Source organism: Mirounga angustirostris, unplaced genomic scaffold (assembly GCF_029215605.1).
Source record: "Mirounga angustirostris isolate CCGP_5_RB_7025 unplaced genomic scaffold, mMirAng1.0.hap1 SCAF_5, whole genome shotgun sequence".
In the NCBI taxonomy this organism is placed as follows: Eukaryota; Metazoa; Chordata; class Mammalia; order Carnivora; family Phocidae; genus Mirounga; species Mirounga angustirostris.
The window spans coordinates 48,041,539-48,068,142 of NW_026991713.1; the positions used below are offsets into that span (position 1 = coordinate 48,041,539).

Below are 26,604 nucleotides of genomic sequence, written 5' to 3' on the forward strand. Positions count from 1 at the left end.
CGTATTTCAGTGGAAACATTGTGTAGAAATGCTCTTTTTATAGGCCCCAAAATACAGTATAAAATAAATTGCTGGTGATACCTTCACTAGTAGTTTTATTGCTTTCATCAGTGAAGGTTTCAAATAATTTTGGGGGGAAGCAAATGCTCTTTGTTAATTCAAAGCATATCAATTTCAGGGTCTGTGGATTGAAGAGCCATGTGATGGAAACTTTCAATGCTTGTTGATAGGGAACCTCTAAAGCTATTCAGTTCTATTTTATCAAACACCTGTTTTCTGAAAGGATGTCTTGTATTAATATGTAAAGGAGTCTGAACAATTTTTGGCAGAAAAGTCCTTGAGGTTATACTCAGGAAAAAGATACTCTGTTTGGAATTTGATCTGTATGAAGATGCACTAGTCAGCATTGTAAAGCAGTAATATAGCTAATTTGCGCTCCATATCTTTTCCTTTTTCTTTCTTTTTAGACAGTGGTAATATACCATAAAATAGAAACCATATTATAAAATACTAAAGATAAGAAGAAACATTTAAAAATAAAAACATAGGGATGCCTGGGTGGCTTAGTCAGTTGGGTGTCTGCCTTTAGCTCAGGTCGTGATCCCAGAGCCCTGGGGTTGAGTCCTGCATCGGGCTCCTTGCTCAGAGAAGCCTGCTTCTCCCTCTGCCTGCCACTCTCCTTGCTTGTGCTCCCTCACTCACTCTCTCTCTCTGTCTCTCTGACAAGTAAATAAATACAATCTTAAAAAAATAAAAAATAAATAAAAATAAAAACATAATAATTACCTGATTTTTTTCCCCTTGCATTAAGCTAAAGATAGGCAAGCAAAGGAGAAAAACAGAACAAATGAACACATCAGACATTCAAAATGTTAATCTTCTCTTTTTGGAGGAAGAAAAAAAATTCATTTCAAGGAAGGAAAAAAACCTTTAGAGCTGACAACAGAATTGCCTTATAAAGTGAATGTCTATGTTCATATCATTAAAATATGCCTATTTTACATATCCCATTACCATACTGATGGGAGGGAGAGGTAGGAAACTTTGGGGAGAAAAGATATGGGTCATTTTTTTGGGGGGGGCTTAAGCATTATTTTTATTATAGTAACTTATTCAAAACATAGTAATGAGTGTAGAAAGTTGATCTTTGAATTTTTTCCCCAGCTTTATTGAGGTATAATTGATAACTAAAAATGATATATTTACAATATACATGTAATGTTTTGATATGCATATACATTGTAAAATACCACAGTCATGCTAATTAACACATTTATCACATAGTTACCTTTTTGGATGTGTGTGTGTATGTGTCTTAAGATCTACCCTCTTAGGGGCGCCTGGGTGGCTCAGTTGGTTAAGCGACTGCCTTTGGCTCAGGTCATGATCCTGGAGTCCCAGGATCGAGTCCCGCATCGGGCTCCCTGCTCGGCAGGGAGTCTGCTTCTCCCTCTGACCCTCCCCCCTCTCATGCTCTCTCTATCTCATTCTCTCTCAAATGAATAAATAAAATCTTTAAAAAAAAAAAAAAAGATCTACCCTCTTAGCAAATTTCCAGTATATAATATAGTAGTAGTAACTGTAGTCACTGTGTTGTACCTTGGATCTCCAGAGCTTACTTTTTCTGCAGACTGGAGCTTTGTACCCTTTGACAAGCATCTCCCCATTTCTCCCACCCCCTAGATCCTGGTAACCATCACGCTGCTTTCTGTTTCTGAGTTCTACTTAACTTAGATTCCAATATAAGTGAGTTCTGCTGTATTTGTCTTTCTGTGCCTGGCTTATTTTACTTAGTGTATGTTCTCCAGGTTCATCCATTTTGTTGCAAATGACAGTGTTTTCTTCTTTTTTAAGGCCAAATGATATTCCTCTAATTGTATGTATCATTGTCTTTCTCCATTCATCTATTGGTGGACACTTAAGTTGATTCCACATCTTGACTATTGTGAATAATGCTGCAATGAACATGGGAATGCAGATATCTCTTTTGAGATACTGATTTCATTTCCTTTGGAAATGTACCCAGAAGTGGAATTGTTGGATTGTATGGTAGTTCTATTTTTAATTTTTTGAGGAACTTCCATATTGTTTTTCATAATGACTGTACTAACTTACATTCCTGCCAACAGTGTACAAGGGTTCCCTTTTGTCCACATCCTTGCCAATGCTCATTATCTTTTGTATTTTTGATAATAGCTCTTCGAACAGGTGTGAGGTGATATCTTGTTGTGGTTTTGATTTACATTTCCCTGATGATTAGTGATGTTGAGTACCTTTTCATATACCTTTTGGTCATCTATATGTCTTCTTTGGAAAAATGTCTGTTCAATTCCTCTATTTTTTGATCAGCTTGTTTGCTTTTCTACTGAGTTGTAGGAGTTCTTTATTATTTTGGATATTAACCCCTTACCAGATATATGATTTGCAAATATTTTCTCCCATTCCATATTGCCTTTTCGCTTTGTTGGTGCTTTCTTTTGCTGTACAAAAGCTTTTAAGTTTGATGTAGTCCCACTTGTTTATTTTTGCTTTTGTTGCCTTTGTTTTTGGTGTCAAATCCAAAAAATCATTGCCAACACCAGTGTCAGGGAGCTTACTGCCTAGGTTTTCTTCTAGGGGTTTTATAGTTTCAGTCCTTATGTTCACATCTTTGATCTATTTTGGGTTGACAGGGTCCAGTTTCATTCTTTTTCATGTGACTGTCCAGTTTTCCCAGCACCATTTATTGAAGTGATTATACTTTCCCAATTGTGTATTTTTGGCTCCTTTGTTGTAAATTAATTGACTATATATTCATAAGATTATTTTGGGGTTTTTCTATTCTGTTCCATTGATGTATATGTCTGTTTTTATGTCCCTTTGCCCATTTTTATTTTTATTTATTTTTAAAAAAATTTTTAAGATTTTATTCATTTCAGAGAGAGAGAGCAAACAAGGTGGGGGGAAGGACAGAGGGAGAGGGAGAGAGAGAATCCTTGAGCAGACTCCCTGTTGAATTGGAGCCCCATGCGGGGCTCAATCTCAGGACCCTGAGCTGAAACCAAGAGTCAGATGCTTAACCCGACTGAGCTACCCAGGGGCCCCTCCCTTGTGCATTTTTAAAATCAGGTGGTTTTCTTGCTATCGAATTGCTTGAGTTCCTTATATATTTTGAATATTAACCTATCAGATGTAGTGTTTGCAGATATTTTCTCCCATTCCATAGGTTGCCTCTTTGTTGATTGTTTCTTTGCTGTGTGGAAGCTTTTTAGTTTGATGCAGTCCATTTTGTCTTTGCTTTTGTTGTCCTTTGGATGTTAATTAGATATATGAAATGAAATTATAAAGTCATAATTTCACTTTTTTGTTATCCTATAATTCAACTTTATATGTGAAATTCTTAAAGCATTTGAAAAACTAATTTTTGTATATTTAACCAACAAAAATACTAAACTAAAGTAATTTTTGTTTTAAGGTTTTCCACAATAAAAGCAAATTTGTTCCACAATTCAAAGGTAACTCAATCATCCATGAAACTGAATACAGAAGAAATTTCAAGGGTTTATCTCCAGTGAAAGAACCAAAATTAAGAAATGATTTGAAAGAGAACGGAAATTTTGAAGCAGTATCTCCTGAAAAGAAGGTATTCATCAACTTTTAACTTTTTATTTTTATTTTTATTTATTTGAGAGAGAGAGAATGAGAGACAGAGAGCGTGAGAGGGAGGAGGGTCAGAGGGAGAAGCCGACCCCCCGCTGAGCAGGGAGCCCGATGCGGGACTCGATCCCGGGACTCCAGGATCATGACCTGAGCCGAAGGCAGTCGCTTAACCAACTGAGCCACCCAGGCGCCCCATCAACTTTTAACTTTAAACAAAATAAAAAACTTAGGATTTTAGACTCTACACATTTTCTTTTACCAAACACTACCTGAGATTTTTGGTTTTAGCTAGTTTATTAATTCCTTTGTTTGTTCATTAAGTGTCACATATTCATTAAGCACTTAGTGGGAGCCAGGCACTAGGTAGGTACTGAGAATACAATGATAACCACACTAAGCCCCACACAGCTCTTGGGCTAGTGGGGAGACAGAGATGTAACTAAATAAATATAATACTGTGGCAAGTGCTTGGCAATACAGCAGTTAAATCTGTGATATCTAATAGCAAATGATTGGCCTTACAGTAATGTGAGTTATAGGGCTAACAGTAGAGATAGAAATATATACTTTAAATTAAATAATGGAAGTCAAACGCAAACACGCATACATTCATATATGTATGTTTGTTTGTTTGTTTGTTTATTTATTTATAAGTAGGCTTCACGCCCAAGGTGGAGCCCAACTTAGGGCTTGAACTCAGGACCCTGAGATCAAGACCTGAGCCAAGATTGAGTCTGATGCTTAACCGACTGAGCCACCCAGGCACCCCTTTTTTATGTTATGTTATATTATGTTATCTCTTTCTTTATTTAAAATATACATACATGCATTTTAAAACCAAAGCTTCAGCATGCCAAATTATAGCTAGTCTAAATTATGTGATTTACCTTAGCATGTACAGGTACCTGCCTCTGAAACTACACCTTATTTAAGTTACAGTGTCACGTTAAAATTATTGTAAATTATAGGTAAGTGGAGTATAAGTCCTATTTTCAAATTTTCTGGAATGTTATTGCTAATACTTTATGGGTTCTAAAAATAGAAATTATATGACTAAAAGTAAATTGGCATCTATATATTTATTTCTGTATACACATATATACATATTTTTGGATCTGTGATATTAGGCAGAAAAAAAGGGTTAAGTTATTCAGTAAAGCAATGTGGTTGGTAACATACTCAGTGGAACCTTATATGTATTACTGTAACACCAAGGGCACCTGGGTGGCTCAGTTGGTTAAGCGTCTGACTCTTGATCTCAGCTCAGGTCTTGATCTCAGGGTCATGAGTTCAAGACCCATTGGGTTCCACACTGGGCGTGGAACCTACTTAATTACTGTAACACAATTAAATGTAAATTTAGAATATCAAAGGCAAATGTAAAAACACTGTTCAGTAGGTAGTAATGTCAAGTTTATTTATTTACATGTTTATTTGTTAATTAAAAGGTTTTTTTCCTAGCTAAGGATATAAAATTTCTTTGTTATAAAGTGAACCCAGTCCTGAGTTATACTTCAAAAAACCAGCCAGGTATACTAGTTTCAAAACTTGCTTGTTGATTGCTCGTGAATTCTAGGTTATCTTTTGTAGTTAAAACTTACTTCCATCAACAGAATTGTAATATGATATCCAATTATAGTTTATAACATTTATGTTTTCACTTTAATGTATGACATATTTTAAGCATAAAATGTTTAAATTATTTCCATTTTAGCATAATAAAACAGATGACCCTTTAAAATTAGAAGCAGAGATGGAATCAAAAGAGTCAAACCAGCCTAAAAAGAAGCTTACGACTTGGAGACATCAAAGGCTTGGGTACGTATTTTAGAGGAAAAATATCATGGTATTTAGATGTTCAACATGGTGAAATATTTACTCTCATTTCATTTCTGTTAGGAAGGTGAATTCTGAATATAGGGCAAAATTTCTGAGCCCAGCCCAGTATTTATATAAAGCCGGGGCTTGGACCCGTGTGAAGGAAAACATACCGGATCAGGTGAGTATACATAAGCTCAGTAAGCCCACATTTTCTTTGAGCCTGTATCTCAGTTTAATTTCACAGTGAGTTTCATTTAGTAATAGAGAATACAGTTTAAAGATGTGTGATACAATAGTAGCACTGAAAGTATCAGGAACTTAAAGTTATATGTTAGGATATAATTTATCAGTATGTTTACTTTTTTTATATCAAATAGCTCCTTTTTCAACTAGAGATTTTTATTATTCAAGTCTTTTAAGTTAAAAAGGCTTTTTACAATCCAATATTTCATTGTGTTACTACAACTCAGCTTATAGAATTAAAGCGTTGTAGTTTTCTTAATAATATCCGGACCTCCAGTCTCTCAACTGAAGATTAATTTTCAAGATTAGTTTGTCTGACAGTGGCATCTGCCGGCGGTGTGTACTGTGACTGTAAGCCTAAGGGAGGAGTGGTCTGTGCTGATAGAGGTTTGAGTTCTAGTGTTGGGATACCCCGACATATGGGAGAAATTCTGAGGATCCTAAAGAAAGATTGGAGGGAAAGGGTCATCTAGAATTGGGAAGCTTCTTACAGTCAAAAACAGTGGAGTTTCTGGTTGTTGTGCAGTTACCATCTTTTAAACCCCATCTTGATGGTTTCCTGCCTTTTCTGTGTGAATAAGCAAAAGTAAACAATTTAGACTTTAGTCAACACCCCCCCCCATCATTGTGAAGAGAGAGATCATTTGGATGGGGAATGAATCTTTTATATAGCTCTGTACTTCAAGCCATGGCTAACAGTTGCATGCCATGAGCCTCTGGAGGAAGGCTTTGGCCCTTGGAGCGGCTGGCTCTTGGCACTGGCAGCCCCCGGGCCAATGTCCTAGGGAGAGTCCTGTGTTCTACGTGTTGTTTCAGGACATTACTTGATTCCTTCCACTGTGGCTGCCCCTCGTGCTCTCTCCTGCCCCACGTGAGCGTGGCTCAGCCGCACTACAGGCACAGTAAAAGGCCAATCTTGAAGCTGTCCCAAATATTGTTGGAGGCAAAATTCATGTATTCACCCTGCTGAAATAAAGTTAAAAATAAGAGCATCGGGAGCAAGCCTGATGAAGCAAAGGAATTGCGTCAGTGAAACTCCTGAGCAGTTTATGGCCATGCCAGACCTTGGCAAGGAGCTCTGAGCAGTCTCAAGGGGAATGAGGAAAGGCCGGGGGCGGAGGCAGGGTCCAGAGCGTGGCAATAGACGGCTAGTGTGGCCAGTTAATAGGTGTTAGCCACTGGCCTGTTATATTTAGGGGCTTCACTAGGTTGAACTCATGAGAGGCTCCTTGTTGTGGGAAGATTATCTCTTAGTCTCTGAGACATCTTTAAGATGAGCTGGTATTTAGGCGTCAGATCTAAAAATTTAATGGACTAGAGGATTGTTTTGTCTGGAGTCATGATAAGGTGATGATAGTCCTTATCCTGCCCTGATGGAAGAAAACATTTCTGTTGATGTTAATTTAAGACCTGTCTTTTCAAGGTTTCCTATTATAACATCTTGGTAACATGACTGTTTTAGGCTTTTCAAAAAAACTCATTGCTAATGGTGGTTGTTAGTGTTTAAATTAGTGCGATTGTTTGCCTTAACCTCTGTGGGCAAAATAATTCAAAAAGTGAGTTGGAACTAGAAAAGAATAAGAAGTTTTAGCTAAATTATATCACTGATGGTGATAGCTGTTTCAGTTGACCAGGTCATAGATATTTAATATGGGCCGTATTTTACTTAAATCTTAGATTTTATTTTTAACTTGAAGACATTTACTTATGTGGCTGCTTATGAGGTATCCAAATATAAGGTACTCGCTCATTTTCCCTCTCCTAACGTTTCATGAAGGAATATTATTCACACTCTTCAAATGCACTTGGACATCAGTGACTTTATCATCATTAGAATATTAGCTTTTTGAGTCCTGTTATAGTTTCTGGTCCATATGTCATACTCATTTTCTCCTATGGTGTTTGAAATATTAAACTTTTTGAATCTATTTATAGTCTAGTGCCTGGGTATTTTATCCTAAGACCCAACTATCAGTTCATATAACATTACAGTGGTTGGTTTTCTTTGCCCAGTGGCTGTATATGTGTTATGTCCATTATATAACCACTGGCACTACTGCTTTTTAAGATGCTCACTTAAAGGGTTGTTTTTAATAATAACCAGCAGTTGTGATTGTCTGGTTTCATCCTTAGAATAACTACTGAACCTGTGTTAAATTTCTTTTTTCTTGATTGTTAGGTAATCTTCTAATCATCCAAACTACATTAATTGAGATACTTTTTCCTAACGTGTCTTCCACAAATAGGACCTTATTTCAAGATAAAGTTCCACATTTGACAGACATGCTGTAATTTGACAGACATTGTAAGGATGGCTAGGCATAAGATGACTCATTTTGATGGAGATGACTTTTGGGGGGGAAAATTTTATTTTTTAATCTTTCAGTTTTTAAAATTTGAATTTCCTGTATATAAATTTTTAAATAATTTAGTTGAATTCTTATTTTGGGAAAAGAAATTCAGCAATGAAAACATTTTACTTCTTGCATTTATATCCTGTAATCTGATGGTGTTACTTGACTTGGAAAGGGATGTGTGTATTGTTTTAATTGAGTTTAATTGAGTTCATATCCTTTTTAGTGGCTCTGCTTGTTGGTTGTAGGGATCGTTCTTGATATTGAGTTCATACCATTAGGTTTTTTTCTTTTTCTAGTAGAACAACTTGCTTTAGGAAATATCAACTTTCTATTTTTCCATCCTAGTTTAGGATCATAGAAATCTAAAACTAGGTATTTGTAAGCCACTGTTACATTAGCACTAAGATTATTAATAAAGATTGTGATAAATTTAAAACATTGAGATTTGAATGTCATTAACAAATAGAACTGAATAAAGTTTTACAGAATTTCCCTAGGATCTCCTTTTTGAAAAAAAATATTGTTGACAAATAAAACCAGATCACTGGCACATGGAGGGATATTTACCCATCTTCTCATTCATCAGACAGTAGGTCCTCCCACCTGGATGGAATACAGCCTTCTCTGCTGCTCTTCCCTGCCCCCCCCAATACAGTGCAGGGCTGATGAACCCCCTTTTGAACCACTCCTTCAATTTATATCTCCTTTGTTTATTGCAGCATAGACCATCCAGTATTATGATGATAATTTGTCATAGAGGAGGAGGTCTGCCTCCTCTATCGGACTATGAGCACACTGAGTGCTGTGGGGACTTTCTTGCTTATCTCTGGCTCCCAGACATCCAGCTCAGGCCTAGCACTTAGTCCACACTCAGGACACTGAGGATGTGCTGCATTTTCCTTCACACTGTGGAGTTTACAGGTTAATGGCGGAGAATGATGAGAGCCATTAATTCCAGTAGAATGAAATAAGTACTAACGGGGATATGCATGAAGAGAGATGAGAACGGAGGAGGAGGCTGTGCTAGAGTTTGAAGATTTGACCATGTAGGTGATGGAGTAGCTGTGAGACATTTGAAACACGAGGGGATTTAATAGAAATAAACTCTGGATTATATCAAGGCACTTTATAACAAGGCCTCTGTGCATTCACAATGCCCTGGTGAGGGGGCGCCTGGCTGGCTCTGCTGGTAGAGCATGCGACTCTTGATCTTGGAGTCCTGAGTTCAAGTCCCACATTGCATATGGAGCCTACTTAAAACAAAAACAGCAAAACACCCTGGTTGGTATTTCAACAGATTCAAACTGTATGTCTCAGTTCCACCTGTTAAATGCAAAAACCACTACTAGGAATTTAAATTTTAGGAATGAACAGAAATGTTAGATGAACATGGCTCAATTTTTCTTGGCAGTGAAGAAAATATCTTGAATTATCCTTCAGGAATGTTTCAGGTTTGGTTCATTAGAACAGTAGGACCCTGCTAGGATTATATGGTTTCTTATGCCACCATGACAGATGTTGTCCTTTGCTTTGGCTAATTCCCTACAGATGTAAGACTTTCATCCCTTTGCATTCAGGAGTGTCTCCTTAAGGAACTGAGGATATGTTTCTCTAGTTGCTTTTGCAATGCCAAGTTTCATTATTTGCTTTTTTGCCTGTAAGTGAAAGACAATTTTAGCAGACAGTATCTGCATATCCTTTTAATGTTATTATCCCATCTTTATGATAGGAAAAATTGAGTTTTTGAAGAATAAATAAAGATGATTTTAAACAATTTTAAGCCGCAACTTAATTTTTTTACAAGGTGGAATTGAATTTAGGGAAGCCAGCAGGTGGCAGTATGGTGTATAAAATGAAAGGGTTTCAAAGAGTATAAAAGGCTCCTTTCCGTATGAAAAGATGTTATTTGCATATTAGGGAATTCAGATTACCTTATAATTCATCAGAATATTATTTTGTATTGTCACTTTGCTGAATATATCACAGTTTTTATTTAATACATTTTTTAAAAGTTGAGGTTTTGCTGATGCCAAGGGAACCTTGAGGAAGTTGGAGAAGGAAGCCTCATGATTCTCTCACTGGGGGCTTGTACGGTAGTAGAGCTGTTGTGGAAGCCAGGAAATAAAGCCAGGATAGGGTTTCTGGAATGACCTACTCTCACTACTCTTCCAGAGGTGGGCAAGTAGGAAAAATAATTAGGTTACCTGTTGTTGATAGCACTCCAGCCATGCAAGAATGTGGCTGGTGTTCAAGGTAATATTAAGATATCTTCCTCTGTGAATTAAATATTACTAAAAATAATTTTAAAATATTGATTGACAACTTTGTTATATATTTAGAAGGAAGGATAATAAGGTATTTCATTGATTCCCTTTAATATTCAACTATGGCATTAACCTGTCATTAAGTGTGTTTCTGTATTCCTCTCCTAGGCTTCTCTAAATGCCATGTGGTATGCGGAGGTTGGTTGCTTTTGAGTTTTTAAAAACTGTAATAATGCATAGAGTACTTGTATAATTTCATTTGAAATATGAAGTAGGTGTCAATATTTTTCTTAGCTGCTACAAATTCTTCTTCCTGCCTGCTGGCCTGAAATAAAATAACTGCATTGCGCTTTAGCTTGACTGTTTCAATTTCTGCTTAAAAATGCACATAGTCTGACGAATGTCTGTGGCTCTTTTTGCCTTCCTTTCTCCTTGTTCTCTGGCTGTATTTGTGCATCATCTTTGATAAGCTATGTCGTGATATTTGCAAAGGAGCACTTAAAATAATACACAATGTCTCAACTCTCCCGCGTAGGTTAAAGAACTCCGAGAGAAGGCTGAGTTTTATAGGAAACGAGTTCAAGGAACACATTTTTCTCGGGACCATCTGAATCAGATTCTGTCTGACAACAACTGCTGTTGGGATGTCTCCTCCACCACAAGCTCAGAAGGAACCATTAGTAGTAACATTAGAGCTCTAGATCTTGCTGGGTGAGCTATGTTCTTTGTGGATGGCACAAAAGTATGTTGTAGCTTAGGTAGATCATGGAATCTTATAGGAAATTGACATGACCATTCAAAATTTGTCTTCTGGTCAAATGGAGATACGCCAGCCATTTATTACATTTCATTATTTTTAGTGTATTCTCTGTGAAAAGTAAAGCTGTGTGTAAATAATCCATAGTGTAAATCTGGAAGACTGGACTTTATACTATATATATATTTGTAATTTTTATAATATCTTTTAAGGGTAGGTTAGGAATGATTATGCAATAGATGGAAAGAACGTTAAAGAGTAAGAAGAAGAAAAGGTAGCGACAACAATGACACCTTAGAGAGTATAAGCTAGTGTACATCCTGTTACCATTCATTAACAGATTTCCGTGGCTAATAAGACACTTAGGCCCTGATTCTGTGGGACAATTCTCTGCTCTTTTGGGTTTTAAAGTGAACATTATTAAGAGAAATAGCACATTGATTTGTAGCAAATAAAATAGTCTTTAGTTGTTATGGTATATTAATAAAGTCATATAAGCCGAACTGAACTGTAAGTTCTAATTATGACATCTGATTTTAAAAGTTCATCACAAAATCCATTCTTTAGGGGTGTCTGGAAAAGATTATCTAAAGTGTAAAATTTGAATCAATTTGCTTGATCCACAAGTATACTTGAGTTTGTGCATAAACCCTATCAATATTGAGTAAGTGAACAAGTTAGACCATGTGGAGTCCCCGTTTATGTGTGTAAATGCCAGTCGAGGACACACTCATGAGTGTTGTCAGCAATCGTATAGGCATGCATGTGTGAAGGTAGGAGTGAGAGGAGATACATATATTTTATTTTGGAGTATTTTAATAGAAAATCCAAATTGTAGCTTTAGTTTATTATACTGTGAAATGAACTCTTAATTAGATTTCTTTCTTTAGTATCTGGGCAAGGTAATATCTATGGGAAACCTAGTTGTGAACCCTGGAAGGGAATGACAGACTCTTTAAATTTAGCATAAACTAGAAATCTCAAACTCAAGTTTGAAACTGTTTTTGTTATGCAGAGATCCTACAAGCCATAAGACTTTGCAGAAATGTCCTTCTACAACCCTGGAAGAAAAAAGGCCTGTCTTGGAAGAGCAGCCGCAGAAAAATACCACAGAGAAATTGGGCATGTCAAATGCTCCCACCGTACCTGTTAGAAGGCGCCTGGCGTGGGATGAAGAGAACCCCAAGGAAGGCACGCAGAAACAGCCGAGAGAGGAGAGGGAGGAGGAGGAGGAGAAAACAGAAAAGGACAAGCAGGTTCATATGGGAGAGCTGGAGAAGTTGGAAGTACATGAAAAATCTAAGGCAGACAAGATAAAAGAAGGGTGAGAGTTTTAAATAGTTGGTATATGGAAGCATTATGCACACAGTTAATATTTTTTGTTTTGTCACTAAGTACAGTGGCTTACACTCTTAATTTTATGACAAATAGAGAACAGATGTTACTTTAATGTCACAAAGCAGGCATTTTTTTAATATGATTTATAATTTGTTTGACTCAGGTATTTGAGTCACCAGTAATTAGTAGTTGAACGGATGAATACTGTGAGCTACTGGGGGAGGAAGTAGTTAGGGTTATTTTCATTTATGTCCTGCTGGTTATGATTTGCCAGATTTGTAAATGTGTCTGGGAGAATGGCTTTCTTTATGACTTGAGGAAAATAGCTGATATTCTTTAATATCAAATGTTTTGCCAAGAAAGAAAGATAATATTTTGTAATATTAAAATAAGTGGTTTCTGCAGATAGCTAATTCTTGTTGGTTTATATGTTAATTGCTTTGGGGAGTGGTTCTTTACCACTGATAATGGTGCTTTTTGTTCATAATCCAAATCCCTTCTCATTCCGTCATGAGTTTTGTGCCTAATAGGAAACTTAGGCCCTGATTTAATGGAAGAATTCTCTGCTTTATTGTTGCTGACTTGCAGTGATCTTCCCTCTTTTTCAATATTCAGTCACTCTTAACTGCATGTGGATTTGTTATTTTTTCAGAAACAAAATGGTCTTATCTTATAAATTGTATATTTATTATTGCACAGTAATGACAAAATATTTTTAATCTTATTTTCTGGAGGAAATGCTTCATAGTAGCTTGTTTGGACTTGTAGGTCAGATTCTTCTTCTGTATCTTCTGGAAAAGGAGGCCGGCTTCCTACTCCAAAGCTAAGAGAACTTGGTGGAATCCAAAGGACTCATCACGATCTCACCACTCCAGCTGTTGGTAATGGGCAGACACTGTAGTTCTTATTTTACCTGCTTTTTCTACATGAGAATTTAGTTTGAGACCTGTTGTCTTCTGCATTTTTCCAGGTGGTGCTGTTTTAGTGTCTCCATCTAAAGTGAGGCTCCCAGTCCCAGAGCAGAGGAAAAGAATGTCTTCTCAGGATGGCTTAGAAACTGCAAAGAATGATTTTAGGAAGGTAAATATTTATATTTTGGGAGAAAAAACATCTTTAGGAAGTGATTATTTTAGTCACATGTAACAAATGAATAATAGGTTCAGATCTTAGGAAATTCTGTATGTCGTATGTGAAGATGATGCTGTTAACCTGCTTTGAGTAAGGCAAAGGCATTGAATTGTTTTTTCTGACAGTAACATTCTATTTCTGCTGATACACTTTTTTTTTAAAAGATTTTATTTATTTATTTGAAAGAGAGAGAGCATGAGCAGGCGGGCAGAGGGAGAGGGACAAGCAGACTCCCCGCTGAGCAGGGAGCCCAATGTGGGGCTCAATCCTAGGACCTGGAGCTCATGACCTGAGCCGAAGGCAGACGCTTAACCGACTGAGCCACCCAGGTGCCCCTCTGCTGATATACTTTTAAATCTTGTCAATAGTGACTCAACAGGAAGCGAGAGAAGAAAAATAATACTTCTTATTGAGTATCTGCTGGGTGGCAGTGGTATTCCAGCTATGTTCCAGGCACTGTTTTAGCATTGGAGATACAGCAGTGAAAGAAGCAGGCAAAAATTCTGGCCCTTATTGAACTTCTATTCTAGTGGAGAAGAGAGACGATAAATAGGATAACCAGGTGCAATACATAGTGTTTTAGACAGTGGTAAGTAGTAAGGAGAAAAATAAAGCAGGGGAGGCCAATAGGAAGTAGCCAGGGAGGTTCTCACTGAGAGGGTGGCGTTTGAGCAGAATCTGAAGTGGGTGAGAGATTGATCCATGTGCATATGTAGGAAGGCATTCTGGGTAAAAAGAACAGCAAGTGCAAAGTCCCTGAGGTGATCAGGTACCCGATTCCTTGGGGACCAGCCAGAAAGCAAGAGAGGGAGAGTGTGGGCAGTGAGTTCGGAAGCATAGTGGGGAACTAAACTGTATAGGGCCTGATAGGTCATAGCAAAGACTTTGAATTATATTCTGAATGAAATGGGAAGCCTTTGGAGGGGCAGAGGAGTGATACGATTTGACTTAGGTTTTCCCGTGGTTACTCTAGCTGCTGTGTTGGGAACAGACAGTAGGGATGTGAGAGCAGGGGCATGAAACCAGATAGGAGTCAATTACACTATCCAGGCAAGAAGTGATGGTCGTTTGGTTCATACTGGTAGCAGTGGAGGTCGTGTGATGAAGTCCGATTCTGGATATGCATTGAAGGTGTAGCCGACCAGATTTGCTGATGGTTAAGATATAGCATGGGAGAAAGACAAGAATCAAGGATGACTCAAGATTTTTGGCCTTTGCGTAAGGATGGAGTTGCCACTTAACTGAGATGGGGAAGACCGTGTAAGGAAACGGTTTGTCAGGGAAGACTAAGAGTTCTATTTTGGATACATTGCATTTGAGAAACTTACTAGACGTACAAGTAGCCATAGGCAGTTGCCTTTCCAAGTTTGGAGGGTGGGAGGGGAGGTTGGGCTGTAGCTGCAGATTTGAGTGTGTACCGTATCAACAGCACATGGTATGTGAGGTCTTGAGACTGGGGGGGATCGCCCGGGGAGTTGGTACAGATGGAGAGGTGTACGTGCAGACAGGTGTCAGCCGCAGTTTTTTCATACTGGGAAATGGAGGTGTACCCAGCAAAGAGGCTGATGAGGAATAGCTTGAGAGGCGGTGGGAAATCGGAGACTGTGGTACCTTGGAGGTGTCAAGGAGGAGGGAGTGTCGGGCACCTGCGTGGCTCAGTTGGTTGAGTTTCTGCCTTCGGCTCAGGTCATGATCCTGGGGTCCTGGGATCGAGCCCTGCATCGGGCTCCCTGCTCGGGGGGGAGCCTGCTTCTCCTTCTCCTCCCTGCTCGTGCTCGCTGTCACCATCTCTGTCTCTCTCTCTCAAATAAATAAATAAAATCTTAAAAAAAAAAAAGGAGGGAGTGTCAGTGCTACTGATGGATCAGTAAGGTCTAAGAACTGGTGATTGGATTTAACAACATGGGTTTTATCGGTGGCCCTGACAAAGGGCAGTTTTGGTGGTAGGGAGGGACAAAAGCCTAAATGCAAGTGAGTTCAAGAGAAATGAGAGGAGATCAGAGGCAGTCATCACAGACAATTCTTTTAAGAGTCTTTTCCATGAAGGGAAGCAGAATCACTGGTGGTAGTTGGGAGTGAGGTCAAGATGAAGGAGGTAACAGCACATTTATATGTTGACAAGAACAGTTTTTTTTTTTAAGATTATTTATTTGAGAGAGTGACAGAGAGTGCGAGCAGTGGGGAGGGGCAGAGAGAGAGAGGGAGAAGCAGACTCGGGGGCTCGATCCCAGGACCCTTAGATCATGACCTGAGCCAAAGGCAAACGCTTAACTGAGTGAACCACCCAGGCGCCCCAACAAGAACACTTTTTTTAAAAATTTTATTTTATTATGTTAATCCCCATACATTACATCATTAGTTTTTGATGTAGTGTTCCATGATTCATTGTTGCATATAACCCCCAGTGCTCCATTTAGTACGTGCCCTCCTTAATACCCATCACCAGGCTAACCCATCCCCCCTCCCCCTCCCCTCTAGAACCCTCAGGTTCTCAGAGTCCATAGTCTCTCGTGGTTCATCTCCCCCTCCGATTTCCCCCCGCTTCATGCTTCCCTTCCTACTGTCTTCTTCTTTTTCTTAACATATAATGTATTATGTTTCAGAGGTACAGATCTGTGATTCAACAGTCTTGCACAATTCACAGCGCTCACCATAGCACATACCCTCCCCAATGTCTATCACCCAGCCACCCCATCCCTCCCACCCCCCACCACTCCGGCAACCCTCAGTTTGTTTCCAGAGATTAAGAATTCATCATATCAGTGAGGTCATATGATACATGTCTTTCTCTGATTAACTTATTTCGCTCAGCATAATACCCTCCAGTTCCATCCACGTTGTTGCAAATGGCAAGATTTCGGTTTTTTTGATGGCTGCATAATCCAACAAGAACACTTTTTTTTTTTTAAGATTTTTTATTTATTCATAAGAGACAGAGAGAGAGAGAGAGGCAGAGGGAGAAGCAGGCTCCCCGCTGAGCAGGGAGCCTGATGCGGGACTCGATCCCAGACACTTACCAACAAGAATACTTTTAAAGAGAGAAAACGCTGATGCAGCCCCAGCCACAGGCCCTTTACACCTGTGCCTTGAGTGCCCTGCACCACTCGAGATGTTGCACAGGGTCTGGGGAGGAGCGAGTAGAAGGGTTGATTTTAGGCACTCTGACAGTTCCTTCATTGTTACAGAGGAGGCAGAATACGTGAGCACTAGGGAGATGTGGTGGGGGCTTTGGGAAAGTCTCTTTGGATTGTTTCTTGGTGGCACATGAAGAAAGATCCTGGCTGAGAATGAGGCTGGGGAAGAAAAGGTTAGAGGTTTGAGTAAAGAAAAGAAGACATGAAATAGTCTTTTCAGAGAGTGGGAGAGGGATTGGGCCAGGGAAATGTGAGATAATGCAGGGTAACATAAAGGGCCCATTTTTGGCTAGTGGTCACAAATTTGATGTTGATGAGTTGTGTGTTTTTCTCCAGCATGTTTGGCTGCAGAGGTGCAGGATAAGTAGAGAGTTGGATTTAACTGGGGTTCATGTTTTGTCAAGGAGGAAGAGGAAATGAGAAGGGGGGTCAGGGAGTTAAGGTATATGCCGGGAAGTGACTATGATGATTGGCCTTGGAGACTGAGTTGGTTAGGGCAGAAAAATAGGACTTGGGAAGGTAAGGCACAGTGCAGAGGTCACAGGATCAGTGGAACGTCTTGGCAGACTTGTTGAAATTAGGGTACCCATGGGGATTAGTGTTTTTTTTTTTTTAAAGATTTTATTTATTTATTTGACAGAGAGAGACATAGTGAGAGAGGGAACACAAGCAGGGGGAGTGGGAGAGAGGGAGAAGCAGACTTCCTGCGGAGCAGGGAGCCCGATGTGGGGCTCGATCCCAGGACCCTGGGCCATGACCTGAGCTGAAGGCAGACGCTTAACGACTGAGCCACCCAGGCGCCCCTGGGGATTAGTTTTAAAGGTAGGAGGTGGTGGTCAGAAATTGGAAGTCTGGAAGCTTCTTGGAAGTCAAGGATGCTTCTTAGAAGAAATCCTAATTGGGTTGAGATACTGAGGAAGAGGAAAAGTTGATGAGGTAAAAAGGGTGGAGAAGAGAAGCATAGCATGTGTCAGTATTCTGTGGTGAGAAAGAATATAGGGTTCTTTTTTTTTTAATTTATTTCAGAGAGAGACAGAGAGTGTGCAAGCGATTGGGAGGGGCAGAGGAGAGGGAGAGAGAGAGTCTTAAGTAGACTCCTCACTGAGTGGTGGAGCCTGATGCAGGGCTTGATCTCATGACCCTGAGGTCATGACCTGAGCCAAAATCGAGTCGTATGCTTAACAAACTGTACCATGCAGGGGCCCCGTAGAGTTCTAAGAAACAAAGGCAAGTATAGTGTGTGGCAGGGAGTAGGTCAAGATAAGTCTAGAAAAGATAGCAATATGGAAAATTTTTATCATTATCTTGAGAGCAATGGAAGCCATTGAAATATTTTAAAGACCTTTCTGGTTACAATGGAAGACAAGAGTAGACTGTGGTTACCCTTAGAAGGTCATGGGGGTAGTTGAAGTAGGACATGTTGATAGCTTGGACTGAGGAGGGTGGGCATGGACAGAAGTGGATGAAACTGAAGAATTGGGTAAGGGAAACAACATCAAGGCTTGGTGCTGGGTTGCATCATGGGGGGGCGGTGCAGTGAGAGACCATGAATGACTTCTAGGTTTCTACCTTGCCCAACAGGATTGATGGGGAATACCATGTACCGAGTAAGAGAGCTCTGGACAGAAACCACCTTTGGAGGGGGACATCAGGAATTTCACTTTCATTCACTCAATTCGATATGTAATGTGCTCTTACTATGTGTCAGGCACCGTTCTAGTATCTTGGGGATTCATTGGTAATCACGACAAAATCCCTGCCCTCATGGAGCTTACCTTTTCATTTTGAGAAATAGGTGATTTTTTAAAAAGATAATTTCAGCACAAATAAAATCACAAAGGACCTCTGAGATGTGGGTGAGGTTGCTTTACATTGGGCCGTCAGGACAGGCACCTCTGAGGAGGTGACATTTTAGCTAAGACCTGACTCATGAGGGATGTGTCCAGGCAGAGATTAGCGGAAACTGTTCTCCAGTTTGAAAGAGCAGTAAGTACAAGTGTGCAGCAGTGAGAGTTTTAAAGAGTGAGAAGACCAGCGTGACTGGGGCGAGGAGAGGGTAGGAAATGAGCTTTAGAAGGGAGGGTGGGTAAGGAGTGGGGATGTTATTCTGAGGCACTTGGAAGCCCTGGGAGGGTTTAAAGCTACACAGCAAACATCTGATTTACGTGATAAAATCATTCAGTGGAGAATGGGCTGTATGGGGAGTGGGATGGTGAGGCCATTGAGAAAGCTTTAGGCTCAAAAACAGATCACCAAGGCCATTAAATTAAACTTGGGAACCCCATATGTTACAAATATTCTAGAGATTTCATTCAGGCCTTTTTAGCAATTATGACAGATCTCAAATTCTATGTATATATGTAGAAAAAGAAAAAAATAAATCAAAAGAACAGTTTTCCTAAGTGATACCTGTAATTATAAAAAGGGAAGCAAGAGGAAGATTTGTGGTTTTATTTTAGATCTTGATTTAAAAAGAAATGTTTGTTGGATAAGACCCCAGGCCTTCTCTACTTTTAAGCAGTAAGTTCTTTCATTGCAGAAAACGATATCTCTGGGTCAGACAGCAGTGTTTTTAATATTGTGTTGATACACCCAAAGTCAGTGAGTAAAGGCCACATTTACAAGGAATAACTAGGAAAGTTTGGAACTGTGTTTGATTTTACTGGTTTGAATTCTCCTAATAAGTAAAATTATGCAAGGACTTTTAGGATAGTGATACATTATCATTGTGGAAAATAGAAGATACTGACCAACTAAACAAAATAAATGCTTTCCTCCCTACTGTTCAGGGCAGCCACTATTGAATGTTTGAGTTCTTTAGGTATATAGTGTATTTGGCTATTGTGCTGGAGATAAGGTTTCATAATCTGTTTTTTCTCACTTGGCAATGAATTGTGAACATATTTACATATCATTATATATCACTTAAAATTAAGTTTTAAAGGTGACATGATATGCAACCTATAGTTATACTGGTTGTTTATTGTTGAAAGCAATTTTTTGAAAACTAGATGCCTATTGTTATTTCTTAAGTTTTTGTTTTGAAAAAATGCTATAAAGAAATTGTCCTTTAGCTGCTTTTTTCTTCATATTATCTCTTTTTGTGTAAATACTCTCCAAGTGTAACTGTGTGATAAAAGAACACAAAGTTTTAAGGCTTTTGCTGTTTCTCCAGCTCCCTGGAAAGATTGTGCTCCCAACAATACTCTAGGAGAGTGCCAGTTTTTCCACATCCTTGTCAGCACTGGGTATTATAGTATGGCTTTTAAAAAAATTTTTAATCTTTTAATTTAGTAAGTGAAAAATTAGTATCTTGATGCTTTTATTTTGAAATTATTTGATTACTAGTGAGGTAAGATATTTCTGCTATTTGTAATTTATGTCTGTACAAATTGCTTATATATATCCTTTTTCCATTTTTAATTTATCTTTTTTTTTAATTTTTAAAATTTTATTATGTTATGTTAGTCACCTACAATACATCATTAGTTTTTGATGTGGTGATCCACGATCCATTGTTTTCGTATAACACCCAGTGCTCCATGCAGTACGTGCCCTCCTTAATACCCCTCACCGGGCTAACCCATCCCCCCTCTCCCCTCCCCTCTAAAACCCTGTTTGTTTCTCAGAGTTGTTTGGTTCTCAGAGTTTCTCTTTTACTACTTTAAAAGAAATATTTATGGAGCAATGATAATTCATTGTCAATATATAAGTTATATATTTTCCTCAAATTTGTGATTTAAAATTTTTTTAATGTTTGTATATTTTTATATAGCTAAATATGTTTACCAATATTGGTTGTTGGGCTTATAAAATCTTCCCCACACAGAGGTTACATAGATTTTACCCATAATTTCTCCTACTGCTTTTATGGTTATATTTTTTGTGTGTTTAAAGTTTTGATTTTTTATATATATTACAGACACATATCTGTATTTTTTTTTTTTGTCACTTAGAAAGAAAGTCACGCTATATCCCTCCTGACTTCTCCAGCTGCTGGTATAAAAACAGTTGATCCTCTGCCTTTGAGGGAAGATTCTGAAACCAATATCCCCAAATTTGCTGAGGTAACTCTTCCAGTTTCAAAAATTCCAGAATATCCAACAAACACACCTGGGCAGTCTCCTTCTCCACCCTGTGTTCCATCCTACTGGCATCCCTCCCGTCGAATTCAGGGCTCTCTGAGAGATCCAGAATTTCAGCATAATGGTAATTATTTTGGTTTTAATTTTTTGTCTTTTGAAATGAAAGTGTATACTGATGGGTACAAAGGCTTAAGTAAGTACTCTATGTTAATAAATTATGTACCTAGTATTTTAGTTAATGTAACAGGGGATTTCTTTAAATGGGAAAAGTCTCACTCATCTCTCTGGAACACTCAGCTGTGCTATAACCCCAGTTTACTTCTGTATAAGTGTGAGCTTCCTTCCTTCCTTCCTTCCAGATTTTATTTATTTGAGAGAGAGAGAATGAACAGTGGGGAGAAGGAGAGGGAGAAGCAGGCCCCCCGCTGAGCAGGGAGCCTGATGCGGGGCTCGATCCCAGGACCCTGGGATCATGACCCGAGCCGAAGGCAGACACTTAACGACTGAGCCACCCAGGCGCCCCAAGTGTGAGGTTTCTTTCAAGTTCTTTCCTATACACATAGAGGCAACCCACTAGATGCCAGCAGCGCCCCTTTCCCAGGTGTGACATCTAAAAATGTCTTTAGATATTGCTAAACGCTGCCTAGATGGAGAATTCAAGGTCATAAGTTATTTTCCTTTCGTTTTATTAGGCATTGTTGTGCTCTTTCCTAGCTTCCACTTTTGCTGTTGAGAAGTCTTGTGCTCTTCTCATTTTTGATCATTGTGTGTGGCTTCTTTTCCCCTGGCATCTTTGGGGACCTTCTCTTCACATTCAGTGCTCTGAACTTTTACCACGGGTCTCCGTTTTGCTGGTACTCAGTGGACTTTTTCAGCCGGGGAAGTTGGTTCCTCACTTTCTCAAATTAGTAATTCCTTCCCCTCCATTTTTTGTTTCCTCCTCTTCTGGCAGTCCTTGTTACTCCAAGGTTGGACATGATCTTACTTATCTTACCGTTCCTATTTTCCATCTCTGTCTTTTTATTTTAATTTGAAAGGGTTACTCATTTTTATTTTCTACCCCTTCTTCTGAGTTTAAAAATTTTTTTTGCTATATTTTTAATTTCTAAGAATTTTTTAACCCTGTATAGTATACTCCCTTATTCAGCATCCTGTTCTTATTTTATGGATGTCATTCTATCCTTTTGAAGAGATAAGTGGTATATAGAATTCCCCTGTTTTGAATATGGTACCCTTGCCCTCAGTTGAACCTGTGTCCTTCAGTCAGAGTCGCTGATAAATCTTGCGAGATGAAACCTCCATTCCTCTTTTGGGAGGAAGGGCAGTTAGCCAACTGTGCAAATTTAAAGAAGGATTTGGCAGCCTGTTCTGTAAACCAGTTTCCTGGTTCAGTCTTACCTTCACTCCAACTTTCAAGAGTACTTAGTACTCTTAAACCTGAGCCAGGAGAGGAGAACAAATTGGTGGCTTCTTGGTTTCCTTCCTCTGCTGGCTTAGGATTCAGCTAAGATATGACGATAACACATGCACTGCTTTTCTGTTTGCTTTCCATTTTCCAAAATTTGGTTGCTGTTTCATTGTCTTTCATTTTCTTTGTCCTATGGGTTTATGTCATTCTTGATAAATGTGTGTAGTCCATCTACCATCTTTAAACAGCAGCCTACAGCATTCTTGAGACACCTGGGTGGTGTAGTCAGTTAAATGTCCAACTCTTGGTCTCAGCTCAGGTCGTGATCTCAGGGTCATGGGATCGAGCCCCACGTCAGGCTCTGTGCTCAGCACGGAGTCTGCTTAAGACTCTCTCTCCCTTGGGGTGCCTGGGTGGCTCAGATGGTTAAGCGTCTACCTTCGGCTCAGGTCATGATCCCAGGGTCCTGGGATCGAGCTCCACATCGAGCCCCACATCGGGCTCCTGGCTCAGCGAGGAGCCTGCTTCTCCCTCTGCCTCTCTCCCTGCTCATGCTTTCTCTCTCTCTCTCTCTCTCTCTCTCTATCTCTGTGTCTCAAATGAATAAATAAAATCTTAAAAAAAAAAAAAAAGAATCTCTCTCCCTCTCCCTCTGCCTCTCGACCCCCCAAAAAATAAATAAATCTTTAAAAACAGAAGCCAGGGGCGCCTGGGTGGCTCAGTCGGTTAAGCGGCTGCCTTTGGCTCAGGTCATGATCCCAGAGTCCTAGGATCAAGTCCCGCATCGGGCTCCTTGCTCAGCAGAGAGCCTGCTTCTCCCTCTGCCTGCCTGCCACTCCCCCTGCTTATGCTCTCTCTCTCTCACTCTCTCTGTCAAATAAATAAAATCTTTAAAAAAAGATAAAAATAAAAACAGAAGCCTACTGCCTTTCTTTAAAGTTAGTATAGATCAATATTGTCACTGCAAAGAATTCTAGAAATTTTCTATTGTTTGTTTACATATTTGCTAAGCACATTATAAATTAGTGAATGGTCTGTTGATAATAATTTCTATTCAAGTATAAAATTAATAAAATTTTTGACAGTCTACGTTCACTAAGGTTTTCCTGTAAATAAGATACACTGTTAGGTGGCTTCGAAGGATAATTTTTTTGCCTTTTTTTTTTTTAAGTGGGAAAAGCAAAGATGAACAATTTCCAGTTGCCTCAGCATGAAGTCTTTAATGATGAAGGTATTTCAGTAGTAGAATAACATGATCAAAGTTATGAGGTTTTATTATATGGTAGTTTATAGTAGTATTATGATCTTAACATTGGATTAGCATTTTATAGTTTACAGAGCACTTCTACAGATATTATTTCATTAGATCTGGAAATCCTGTGAGGGGGGTAAAATTATCCCCATTTACAAATGAGTAAACTGGGACCTAAAATCTTGAAGAATTTTTTTAGGGCAAACAGATGATAAGAGAGATTATGCCTAGCATCGCACCTGAGATCGGTACTCTTTCTGTTTTTCCATCCTGGCTAGCTGGGGGCTTAGGAATTTGGTCTAGCATATCTGTTATTTTTTTCAAATATCTGTATATTGTCAATTTTCAGTTCTCAAAAAAATATGATTAGGGAAATGGACTTTTTTCTTGTGTAGCATTCTGACAAATTCATTTGCTTCTAATAGTGGCAGGAGGAATTTTGAATTCCTGATGTGAACAATCAAAATTATTATTTAATTCATCCTAAAATGTATGAAATTACTGAATTTATAAATTTTGGATATGAAAGTAACTTTGAATTAATACTTTATGTATTATAAGTTCATATACATTGAAGATTTTCTCTTCTCTTAGCAAACTTGGGACTTTTTTCAGAATTCAGTGAGCTAGAAATAAAGTTATGTTTTAAAATGGAAACATCTGGACACTTTGAATCCAGTTGTGTTTTTTTAATGGAAGAACAGTGTTTACAAATAACCGTATAATAGATTTGCTTACTGAGAATGAGGAATTTCTGTAATAATGAAGGGTAGCATGTTAAAGTCAAACATTATTTCTACATTAAGTGATATTATTTTGGAAACGTGATGTAAGCACTATGTTAAGGTATAGCATTTTGTTTTTAAAATGCTTATAAAAGCTTTTTGCTGAGAATAGCTGTGCTTTTTAAAGTAGGACAAGACAGTATGATGATGAATTGTTTCCAAGTAGTACTGAAATCACAGGCCATGTGTTTTAGGTAATGACATTGTGGGATTTCAGGCAGGAAACAGAATGCTCATTTAACATTAAAGTGTTTGATTTCTAAGTATGGTAAACTTGGGAAATTATAGTGAACTATGCTGAAAATGTTAATATCTTATATTTTAATAATTTTTTCTGACAGAGTCAATATTGACATTACAAAGCTTGATGCTTTTAATTTTGTTAATGTTATAAAACATAGTATTTTTATTAGAGGTATTTTCTACACTGATTATAATTTTTTCATTGCAGATGAGGACAGATTATCTGAGATCTCTGCTCGCTCTGCAGCTTCTAGTCTCCGGGCTTTTCAAACTCTGGCACGAGCTCAGAAAAGGAAGGAGAATTTCTGGGGCAAAACATAATTAAATATCTATCTAGTTGAGTTGCTTCACAATCTAGGGCACCATTGGCATAATTTTTCTTTATTGCTTTACTGTGTTGAGATTTTTCAAGTGTTTGGATTTTTTTCCCCAACATTTCCTACTTAAAAAGAATTGGTTGACTTTTCAATAGCCATTTCAGTTTACTTGGAAAATTTTAACACAGGTTCATACAAATTCAACTTAAAGAATTCTTTTGACACCTATCCCAAAGTACAAAGACATAGATTTCTTCACATGTTGTAAGTTTTGTATCAAGGATAGCTGGTAGAATTGTGAATTTTACCTATCCACAGAATATTCTAAAAAATGAACAAAGTGAAGTAAAAATTAAGATCCAAGTGTGACGTATATATTCCTTGAAGATTGGTTATATGTATCTTTATGATTTGTAGATGTCATAAGATGAATTTGTTGTTCCTGTAACTTTTGCTGTAGCATTTCTTTTTATTTTAGTACCTTCTGTATGTGGTTGCAGTGTTAAAACAATTGTACTTTAAATTGAAAATACGAGCTGTATATATTTTTCTTATTTATGTAACAAAGTTTGCTGAGAGAATACGTATATTTTTGATCTTTGTGTGTATTTGTATAAGGACTTTGGCTTACATTTGAATAATGTCTCAATTTTGAAAAATTATTTGTATAATGGAGAGTTAAAACTTTGTAGACATTTTGAAATAAAAATTGATCAAGTATTTCAGTTCTGTTTGTTTGAAGTGTTTCAAGTTTTTGGCTTCTCCAGAAAGTTACTACATGGAATAAATAATTATCTTTTAGAAACATTTTACTCATAACAGGTTAACGAAATGTTCTACTTCTTTTGCAGCTGTCCAGATGCAACAAAACTTGAGTCCACAATAATTTTGTATGAATATAGGAAAAATACAGCATTTCCAAGGCAGACTTATTTTCAAAAGTTTAACACATACTTTTTGACTATTCTTTACTCATAGGACATGTTCTGTTTTCTTACTCTTTACTTCATCTTGCAAATCATAAATCTAATCTTCTGAAAAATGTGAATTTCATAAATATTACATGTGATGTTTACAAGAATACACAGAAGGTACTGAAGATAAAATATACAAAATATTCATGCCTGTTGGTTAGAGAACAAATGAAAAGTCTGTTTTAAAGTGCTTAATTTGGTCAAAAGTGCTTTTGCAAATCATTGATTCATAATTTATTAAAGATCTTATAAGGTTATAAATAATGGCATACAAATATTTGCTTACATCTCACTGACTTTAAAATAGTTTGTTGATAGAAGTTATTAAGGCCCTAAAGGTGGGAATAAAAGTTAGAAATTAGTGTGTAATTGCAGTTTAGAACACAAAATTATTTGGCTTTCATGCACATATGTATTGAGGCATATTATCTGTAAAATAAATTTGCAACTTACTTTCTTCGGTGTCTCTAGAAGCTTAGAGGTATTGTCTTCTTCCTCAAAAGTTGGTTACAATAGTTTTCATGACCACCGATCTACAGTAAAGAAAGGAATTATAGCTAGCTTGCAGGGAATTGTGTAAACACAGTCTATGTTACCTAAGCTACAAACTGTAAAATATAGGTACAACTGTTCAATAAGTCTCACCACGTGAACTTGCTCTATTGGATGTTCGTTGGATTAGGGTATGGTTCTTACGAGGCTGAGATTATCCCCAGTCTCTGGGTGACAATTTTGCTTTGTAGTATACTGCTGACTACCTCGTAAAAGCCCTACTCAGTGGTCCTGGGGAGAGAAGAGTGTTGAGAGATTAGTACTCTGTACTGAAAGCAGCTCAAAGGACATGCATTTGAGTCGGTGG

At 38.1% G+C, this 26,604-nt stretch overlaps 1 protein-coding gene across 4 annotated transcripts in view; it reads left to right on the top strand.

Annotated features, from left to right (window-relative positions):
• MDM1 (Mdm1 nuclear protein) overlaps window positions 1–25,496 on the top strand; it is a 33,065-nt gene extending 7,569 nt beyond the window's left edge. The window contains exons 5-15 of one of the 4 annotated variants that reach the window (XM_045873014.3): window positions 3,455–3,622; window positions 5,354–5,457; window positions 5,539–5,638; window positions 10,493–10,522; window positions 10,860–11,035; window positions 12,097–12,405; window positions 13,188–13,300; window positions 13,390–13,499; window positions 20,638–20,890; window positions 23,346–23,405; window positions 24,663–25,496. In XM_045873014.3, the coding sequence (XP_045728970.1) occupies window positions 3,455–3,622; window positions 5,354–5,457; window positions 5,539–5,638; window positions 10,493–10,522; window positions 10,860–11,035; window positions 12,097–12,405; window positions 13,188–13,300; window positions 13,390–13,499; window positions 20,638–20,890; window positions 23,346–23,405; window positions 24,663–24,775 (1,536 nt within the window). In that variant the 3' untranslated portion in view covers window positions 24,776–25,496. The remainder of the gene's footprint in view (window positions 1–3,454; window positions 3,623–5,353; window positions 5,458–5,538; window positions 5,639–10,492; window positions 10,523–10,859; window positions 11,036–12,096; window positions 12,406–13,187; window positions 13,301–13,389; window positions 13,500–20,637; window positions 20,891–23,345; window positions 23,406–24,662) is intronic. The other 3 variants (XM_045873016.3, XM_064590924.1, XM_045873015.3) reach the window with 3 other exon arrangements.
• The last annotated feature ends 1,108 nt before the right edge of the window (window positions 25,497–26,604 follow it).